This window comes from Cyprinodon variegatus, unplaced genomic scaffold, assembly GCF_000732505.1.
Source record: "Cyprinodon variegatus isolate N-32 unplaced genomic scaffold, C_variegatus-1.0 Scaffold54, whole genome shotgun sequence".
In the NCBI taxonomy this organism is placed as follows: domain Eukaryota; kingdom Metazoa; phylum Chordata; class Actinopteri; order Cyprinodontiformes; family Cyprinodontidae; genus Cyprinodon; species Cyprinodon variegatus.
This window is the reverse complement of record NW_015150507.1, coordinates 255991-265885: the sequence shown is the minus strand read 5'-3', so window position 1 is coordinate 265885 and position 9895 is coordinate 255991. Positions and strand designations below refer to the sequence as shown.

The following is a 9895-nucleotide window of genomic DNA, read 5'->3' as shown; positions in this document are numbered from 1 at the left end:
GATGCAATCAACTGGTTTTCCTTAGATAGAAAACTTTGAATCAATTTAACTATGATCTGGTGAACTGTAAAGTGCCTTGGGATGGCATGTGCTGTGAATTGGCGCTATATGAATAAACTGAATTGAACTGAACCGCTCCATAGGCCAACACTACCCCATCAAAAAGGCATTGGCTATTAAACTTAATGGCTAAATAAGTAACATTATTTTAGCTTTACTCATCTGTCAGAAAAGCATGTCAAATTATAACTCTTCGGTCTGTTTTTATCATTAAATATATCCAAAGCAATGTATATTTAAATGTTTTCTCTCTTTTGCCTGACGAGCTCTTTCATATGTTGATCAATGTACAAATCTAAAGGACAATGAAACCAGTATTAATCAATATCCTAGAACAAATCTTTGTCCCTCAAAATGTAAACGTTTACAACTTGGTGAGAACTACATGAGAATTTTTTCACTGTAAGACTAGTTTTAGACGTTCATTGTTCGCTACAGCACTGTGAGCGTGAAGCTCCTTCTGTGCATGTGGGTCGCTTTGGAGTCTTGAATGGTTCAGATAGTCTGATAGCAATGTTGTTTGGTTAACAGTATAAACAAATGTGTAAAAAAACAAAAAATATATTAAATCAAAGCACAGCTTGAGCAATTTTGAATAACAAAAAAGAGTGGCTCGTAAAAAACAAATCAATAAAATGCTTCATGAATTTGACCATTCGAAAGAGTTTTTGCTCAAAATGCGCACACAAATCACTTAAATAAAATCATAGACTGAACAACTTTAAATAACAAAAAGAGCTTATAAAAAAAGTAAAAGAAACAAAAAAGCATACCCATGCAGTGCCAATGTGAGCACAGAGACAGATGTGACGGTTGCAGAGGCTATGCGTCAGAAGTATAAATTGGCCTGAAGCATGCCTGTAGTTCTGCCTTGGTCTCAGTTAATACGTTGGCATCTGTGTCATAACCTCCACGGTATCGAGGGTTGAGGAAAGTGCATTTTCTCAATCATTTGCTCAATGAATCGGGTTCATACTGCCTCCAGCTTTTTTTAGAATTCCAGTTTTGATCGACTGTGTTTTTTGTTGGTCATTTTCTGACAGAGCCAACACATTGTCCCTGCCCAGCTGGATTATGGGGAAGCTAAAGGAACTGATCGCATCATGTTCTGACCAAATATCAGTGAAGTCACTGACTGGTTTCAGCGCTTGTTGTGAACAGTTATCAAGAGATCTGTGTTCTGCCAGGTTAGGGAGAGGCTGCTTCTTCTGTCATCTGACAAGACTTGTCTGATCTCCTGAGCCTGTTCCAGGAATGTGCTCCATTATCGCCAGTTTGGTGCCGACCCATGCTGACAGATGGATGAAGTAATTAGCTAATTAATAAATAATTTAAATTATTAGAGGTGGAAAACGATGAATAGATGAATAAATAAATGAAATAAAAAAACATTAATGTATGTAGTTAGATTCTTAGTTTGCCTATGTCATAACATATTTAGAAATGTAGGTACAAATTGATACTTACCGTTGTGAGACTATGTTCTAGGAGTCCCAACTCCACTTGTTTCTGGTGGACTTCCCTCCTACGTAACCAGCTGTGTGAATTCCAACAATACCACAGCACACTCCAAAGGCACGCTCCATTCTGTGCGTATTGTTATGCAATTCATTTGTGACAGCCAGGTTTAGGTTGTGACTGAAGCAAAAAAGAACGGCCAATTAAGGGACTTAATTGCGGCTGAAATGTTGGCGGTGGTTACAGCTCAAAGTTTTTTCTCCATGTTGCCAGCCCTGAAGTGCAGCTCTGAGAGCTACAGCAAGGTTGTCCGCCATATTACTCTCAGGAAAATAGATTTTTTAGAAGCAGGTTTGGAGGAAACGCATGCATTCAATTGTATGTTCCGCTGGTTTTCTGCATCTTTGTCACACAGACACAAAATCACAAGTTATGAAAAAAGACCTCATCAATCTCCAAATGGAAGGTCCTCTTCAAAATAGTTTCATTTGACTGGCTTTAATGATTTACCGTAGGGTACATGAAGCATTAATGTATTGCCTTAGCAATGCTTTCCTTTTCTGGTGGAGGTAAGATGTCCTCCCATTACCATTTTTGTATCCCCCTCCCAATGCAAGTAGAAGCCATTCTAATAGAGGCCGCTCATGTTCCCTGACATGAAATAAATCCAGTCTATTTCAAAATTTATGAATGTCTCACAAAAAAGGATGAGACGGACAGGAAGTCGGACAGAGCAAGAGTAAAGTGGAACTGGTACGTTTCAAAAACAGGAGGCACATAATCAGCAAGGATCAAGTGTGGATTGCTGCACTGCAAGGCATGACAGATTTGTCGTGGATGACGGAGCGGACCTACAAGGTAGTCAGTATGGAGCGGTTTAAGAGAAGACTGAGGAGGGCTACCCAGAATGCCATAGCATTGGAAAGCAAAATCATGACTGACAGTCAGTGTGAATGAGACACTAGATGTATCCCTTCTATTTCTATCATCATATTCAGTTATGAACCCAAACTGTGGTGATAAGTTCTTTGTTCTATTAAGGTGTGCTTAAGATTAATCTAAAAGCTGCAGGATTGTAACCTTTGTGGACTGGGAACAGCTGCTATGATACAATTAGGGTGAATGTATCTATAAAAAGTACACTACATACTTTTGTAGTTCACATAGTGGAACTTGCTCAAGAGCTGCTACTTTGTACTATACTGAGTGGACTTGGGTAAATATTTAGTATTTAAAGAACACTTTGTACCAGATCTTTTCATTTTATCTCCACTTGTTCAGGATGAAACCAGAATATGGCTTTAAAGTAGACTGATTTGATCCGAGTTGGTACAGACTGGATATAAATTCACAAACATCTTTACTCAGATCAGCACTGTAAGAAGGTAAAAAAACACATTGTTTGAAAAGGTCAGTGACTTTCAAACTGAGCTCCTCACTGAAACAAAGGACAAAGGTCTGATTTAGAAACCGCTGAGGCCCTCTGACAACAAGCATGGATCGTCACAGCATATTGAGAAATCCTGTATGGCATAATGATTGCTATAAATGCACGTTTTTTTTGTTTTTTTTTCTCTTCATGATATAATGAATACCAGAGTGGAAAACAATAAATCATGTTTGTGTTCTGCCATTAAAAGAGTAAACTGTTGAATTGTGGAGACATTTCATGTTTTACTGAGATTATTGCTGTTTATTTTAAAATTTCTTATTTTTATCTTATTTTTAACATGGCTCTCTTTTTATTTATTTATTTTTTTCCCAGGTCCACCTGCAGACACAGCAGGAGGTGAAGAAGAGGATGATTGGGATGGCCGTGCATGTGGTGAGGAATGATGGGGTTCTGGCTCTCTACAACGGCCTCTCAGCCTCCCTTTGTCGACAGGTAGACATGCATTTTTTTTCTATCCAATTTTTGTAAACCTTTTAGGTTGTAAGACAACTGAAGTTTATTTGTATACCACAATTCAGTTCAAGGACAATTCAGAGTGCTTTACATGAATTAAACAATAAAATAGAAGGAAAACTAAAAGCAAATAAAGATAAAAGCAGGTTGTAAAAGAAATAAAGCAGTTGGACCAAAACCTTAAACTAATAATACCTCAGTTACAGTTTAACTTTAGCAGTCAAATGCAGTCTGAACAAATGTGTTTTTGTATTTTGACATAAAAGAACTCGGGCTTCCAGTACTTTTAAAGTTGATTCATTGACAACATATCTGTTTTTTATTTAGGTACTGATCTGTTCAGTGATTTATAGACTAACAGAAGGCCTTTTTTAGATTGTTTATCGGCCACAGAGATAGGAGCGTTGGTTAACCTGTCGACTGTGGCAAATAAGGTGCATTAATGTTGTTGATAATCTCAGAGAAGAAAGATTATCTTCCATCTTTTAGTTGTAAATTGTATTTTTAAAGTTTCTCTTTATAGATTTCATAGTGAACATGGTGTCTTTTGCCACCTTCATTCAGCTTTTTGGCACTCCCTCTTTTCATTTCTCACTGCTGGAGCATTTCTCCATTGAGATTTCATCTTCCCAGTGAAAAGCTTCACTTTAACTGGAGCAATGGAATCAATGATGTCTGCAACTTTAGAATGGAAATGATCAACCAACTCATCTACTGAGCGACAGCGTAAAGTGTAAGCAGATCGATAGGCCTGGGTAAAGCTTTCAATTGTAGTCCATGATAACACATTTTCTTACAACATATCTCTTGGTAATTAAATAAGTGGGGAAAAATGGTTTAAAAGTAAATGGATGGGGTAGCATCAGTTACACAAACAGAAATATTTAGCCCTTTATTGATGACTAAGTCCAAAATACGTTCTTGATTGTGTGTTGGCTGTTTAACATGTTGAGTCAAACCAGAATTTTCAAATATGAGTGCACATTTAAGTTCTGCAGTAATCAGTTTTTAACTTAAATGATAACTTGCATTTCTACTTGATCTGCATAACTTTCTCAGATTGTTCATATCTTAGTTTGCCTCCATGATTTGCTACTTTCAGACATGAACAGAAGAACTAAATAACTTCAGTTTGAGTTGAATTAAGCTCAACCCCAGTGGTCAAAAAGTGTCTGTTTGACTAAAGGAAGATGGCATTTTTAATGATTTCTGTGAAGGAAGGGTGTCCAATATTGCTCCAGAACCTTATTAAGGTTCAGGATGGGCTTGAGTTGTAACTTTCTAAGATACATTTTATCAATTCTAAGTTACAGTTTACGTAATTGATCCTGTTGGTGTTTAAAGTTATTTAAACAGAGACCAAATTAAGTGGACATGAAATCCCTATGAGGAGTTTGTAAACACCAAAATACAGCTGTATGCACAGCTGATTCCATATGAACATTTAGCATTTTCTTCCTATTATAACAGGACCAAAACATGCCTAGTGAGAATCATTCTGTTTAAGGACATTTGGAATTTATATTGTTTTAACCCTTTTTAATAAACAGCTCTTTCTAAAACGGACTGACACTGTGATTCAATATAACAGAGGTATTGTTAAGTTGTCACTCTTTAACTTTAACAATTTAGATTGAATGCTATCTGTCAGGAAGGTCATGAACTCTATAAATCAGCCTGCAGCTTTGCGGCTCTGCTTATCAACAGGCTCCTTTTGAAAGAGGCCTGTGACACCAAATGAACCTGAAAGCATAACAATACCACCCTCTACAAGTGCAAACTCATAATAACACAAGTGTGATTAACTTAATAGACTTTTAGATTACATAAGTTTATCAGTTCGTCTGTATTGCTTCCCCATTATAAATGATTTAGCAGATACGGCTGATAAGACCTGCAGTTGGTCTGAATGCAGGTTTATTCTTGGATCATTTCAGAATTTGAGGATGGTATAGGCTCCAATAGTTCAGAAGTTTTTTTATTTTATTTATTCTTTCAGAAAAAAACTTTTAATAAACCTTAAAAGTAATTAATTATGCTGCCCAACAATCTAATGCCTGCATTTCATTTATTTTGCACTGTTCTTTGGTTCAACCCTGTTAACATTACTTGTTCCTGAAAAACATTTCATTAAACATTGTTTTTTATTCTTTATAATTAAATATAGTAAGCTATATATTATTTGAATACTGATTTATTAAAAATAACACAGAGTTGTATTAATTACAGCAACTTTTTAATCACTTACTCCTCTCTTTGTGCTCATCTGTAGAGCTGCTGCTTTTCAGCAGCACACACTGCTGTAGCAGCGTTCTGAATAAATCAATAGAAATAGGGGTTAAAGGTTGATAAACTACTGTGATGTTTGAATGACGCATTCAGTGGCTGAAAACATTGATAAAATAGAAGGGGGGACTTAACTCACAGCTACCTATACTTGGAGCAATCAGTTTGACAATTGCACCTTGACAAGTTTGAAAATTTCTGCTGAAAAGCCTTGAAGCAAAGTGTATATGTATTTATGTATATACATATGTGTATATCGAAAAAAATAAAAGTTAGGGAATCAGTTTTAACAGGTTTAACTTCAACGGTATAATTTGTCTCATTACCTCTACTAGGAGAGTTATGTTTTTAGTCACGTCTGTCTGTCTGTTAGCAGGAATATTTGAAGTTATTAATGGGTTTCAATGAAGTTTTTACCTGAGGTGCGCCTCATGCTAAGGAACAATATATTCAATATTGGTAGTATTGGAATTTTTTAAAGGATTCTTTAACATTGTGAGTATATACATAGTGAATATTGACAGCTTAAGCTTTAGACTCCAAAAATCATGATCCAGGCATGCAGATTTTAGCTATAGGTGTAGGTCACGATCTGAGGAAAAACACTGAGGGACCTCTGAGGTTTAACATAAACACAATCATATAAACAACCATGACTAGTATGCTGAACCCTTTTGTAATATTAAATTAACTAGGGTTCTTTATACCTATCCTCTGTTTTACTCTGTCCCAGAATTCTTCTTTTGGTAAAAAAAAAATATATATATATATGATGTTATCTTACCTATACATTTCTCTTTTCAGATTACCTACTCCCTCACCAGATTTGCCATCTATGAGACAGTCAGAGACATGATGGGTAGCACTGGCAAAGGACCAATGCCCTTTTATCAGAAGGTCATGCTTGGAGCTTTTGGAGGTAAAACACACATTAGGGCTGAACGAAGTTGGAAATCTAATTGCGATTTTTTTTTTTTTTTTTTTTTTTTTTAAGCATAATATTACGATTACATGCAATTTATTTTTCCAGTTTAATTTCTCATGTCTTTTTAAACATATACAACCAAATCTTATTTTAAGCACATATTACAACAATGAAGGAAACAAATCTGTGGCTTTACCTTATTAACATCTTTTTAGGTTTCCTGAAACATGATACATAAACCTATGGATTCCACTCCTTCAACACTGCCAGATTTTAACAGGACAATCTATAAATAATTAAAATAAGATACGAAAATAATATTAACTGATCTCCATTCAGTTGCATCACACATACTAAAGTGCAGGAAAAATTTAGCGAACAAATGTCTTCTTACTTGCACAACACTTCATGTCGCGCAGCGTGGTCTTTTTTTTTTAAACCCAAAAAAATTCCACACAAGTGCTACTACTTACTGCTTCTCTTCAGTTGTCTGTTCTTGTCAAGTCTGAAGCCATTGTTCAGCAGGTTACGAAACGAGCATCAACTTTCCCTCTATTCTACTTTGCTTGCAAGTCACCCCCAATCACGTGACTTTTCAAATCGTGGCCTTTGCGTTAAGAAAACCTTGTTTTACCCTATCGTGCTTTTATTGCACTTGCAATTAATCATTCAGCTCTAACGTACACCAGCACATATTCGCTCTTTCTGGAACACACACTCTAATGCTCATTGCTAACTCTAAAGTGATGTTCACCAACACGTTTCATCTGCCAACAGGATTCACTGGTGGGTTTGTTGGGACACCATCAGACTTGGTGAACGTTAGGTAATGCCACATCCAGTCCAAATTCACTCATCACATTTGTTTCATGACATTTTATCACAGTTGGTTTGAGGTAGATTTGAAAGCAGTTTTATCTTTTTTTCCTAGGATGCAAAATGACATGAAACTACCAGCAGAACAGAGAAGAAAGTGAGTGTTGTGCTGCACAAATGCCCTATTTAGAAGGGTTTAGATTTTTAGTAACAGATTGCTGTATTTGTGCTTTCTTGCAGCTACAAACATGCTATTGATGGACTCTATCGAGTCTTTAGAGAAGGTAAATGATGAGCATAAGTCCAGCTTTACACATTGTTTAGCACCTCCTTGCATTACAGTCACTCTGATCTTTACCCACTCATGCAGAAGGTGTAAGGAAACTATTCTCAGGAGCCTCCATGGCGTCTGGGAGGGGTGCACTAGTTACTGTTGGGCAGGTAAGTCGCCTCATTTAAAATCAGATTGTAGGTGTTCAAAACTATATTTCTTATTAGTGGGAGCTAAGTATTTAAAAACATGAATGCATTAGAGCATTTTTAAAGCTACATTTCTGATTTTCCTTTAACTTTAAAACTATTTTTTTCTGTTTTGGATTTGGCTTTGAATTTACCTACAGGACCAACACTAGAGGACGCCAAGTAGCAATCTTTAATAACACCTGCAGCTTGGAGATTTGCTCCTGACTGTAGGGATTAAGTTTTAACTTATTTTTTTGACAGCAAATAGATACATAAGACAATTGAATTTAATTGAGCATCAATATTAAAAGTGTAGATTATAGATTTGTTTTAACAGTAACATTTCTTAAAATGTTTAAATGACACTTTGTTTCTTTCTGTTTGCAGCTGGCATGTTATGACCAGGCCAAGCAGTTAGTATTGGGAACCGGAGTGATGGGAGACAATATACTCACACACTTTCTTTCCAGCTTCATCGCTGTAAGGGTTCAGTTTTTGCACTGATTTAATGTAGTTTTTTTTTAAAGCTTTTTCTTGATCAAACATTTCCTCTGCAGGGAGGCTGTGCTACGTTCTTATGTCAGCCACTAGATGTTCTCAAAACCAGGTTGATGAACTCTAAAGGAGAGTACACTGTGAGTGAATCACTTCTCATTCATTGTGCTTTACCGACTCCTTGGATTGGTTGAAAGAGGATTTTTTTTTTAAATCTGTGCTCAGTAAATTATATTTACTTACTAACTTGCATTCTTAATACGAATCCATTCTTATTTATTTTCCAGTTTAAATTGATTTCTATAACATACCTGTCATGTCTGCAGGGGGTGCTGCATTGCTTGCGGGAAACAGCCAAGCTGGGTCCACTGGCATTTTACAAGGTAAAAACAAAACAGCCGTAAACCGTTCAGTCACATGAAAACATTACTCACAATCAGGCTGCACGTACCAATAGTTTATTAATTATCAAATACTCACAATCATTTTTTTTTCCTTTTAATGAACTTACACAAGTCCACACATCACTGTCCCTGTGTTACCTCTTGTTGCAACAATTTTATGCTTTTGCCAATGAAACCACTTTAAAAAAGAATTGTAATGGACTATATGTATTTTAACATAATTTTTTTTTTTTTTTTTCATAATTTTTTTTTTTTTTTTTTTACCAAAACCTATATTTACAACTAGTAAAAGATCCAAATAATTACAAAACCCAATCTTTTGTCCTTAAAATGTATTTGAACAATGTTTTGTGTTTAAGGGTTTTAATTTAAATATAAAAGGTGATCATATCAACCCTTGCCGTCAAATCCTAGTGTTTCTGTATCCAATAAGATTCAGTTTCCTTGGCGAATATGACATGGTGTGATAAAAATATCTTATTTTGCTAAGTTGGTGACATTAAGCGATGCAGACCAGGGCACATGGCCAACAGGGCTTGCCCACACTCTTAATTATTTGAAAAGGGACCTGGAAGTTTCTTACATGCATTTTTTTCAGAAAAAAATAGTCCCCTGTGCTTTTTTATACTTTGTACGATTTGCTCTGTAAAAAAACAAAATACTCCATAATCTATCAAAAGTCAATTAGTTTTTACTTCAGTCGACAATGATTGATTCATAGGATTGGGCGGCCAACAACAGATAGGGCTATGAATCTCAGTAGGCAAATAAGGCTGTATTGCCCTCTGCAGTCCTCTTTGGGAACTGCATGTAATATGTATTGCTTACTACTCGGGCTGAATAATTGGCAAGTGACCTGCTATAATCTGTTCCCCCCTTGTAACTTTAAGAAACAAAGGTCTATCACCTCCAAAGTTTCAGGAGTGAGTTTTCATCATAAAAGATGCGTAGAAGTCAGAATTGAAAAAGCTGGGACCTTTTTTGTCTGATTTAAACAAGGGGGACATATTATAGCAGGTTTTATTTTTATTTTATATAAATAAAACGCCTGATGTTAGAACACAGACTGTTTATTAAGGATAG

At 35.9% G+C, this 9895-nt stretch overlaps 1 protein-coding gene across 1 annotated transcript in view; it reads left to right on the top strand.

Moving 5' to 3' along the window:
- The window catches only part of slc25a10 (solute carrier family 25 (mitochondrial carrier; dicarboxylate transporter), member 10), a 14879-nt gene that overhangs the window by 2054 nt on the left and 2930 nt on the right, over nucleotides 1-9895 (top strand). The window contains exons 2-10 of the mRNA XM_015371121.1: nucleotides 3284-3403; nucleotides 6515-6629; nucleotides 7413-7461; nucleotides 7567-7608; nucleotides 7692-7735; nucleotides 7822-7892; nucleotides 8301-8393; nucleotides 8471-8548; nucleotides 8735-8791. Of these exons, the coding sequence (XP_015226607.1) occupies nucleotides 3284-3403; nucleotides 6515-6629; nucleotides 7413-7461; nucleotides 7567-7608; nucleotides 7692-7735; nucleotides 7822-7892; nucleotides 8301-8393; nucleotides 8471-8548; nucleotides 8735-8791 (669 nt within the window). The remainder of the gene's footprint in view (nucleotides 1-3283; nucleotides 3404-6514; nucleotides 6630-7412; nucleotides 7462-7566; nucleotides 7609-7691; nucleotides 7736-7821; nucleotides 7893-8300; nucleotides 8394-8470; nucleotides 8549-8734; nucleotides 8792-9895) is intronic.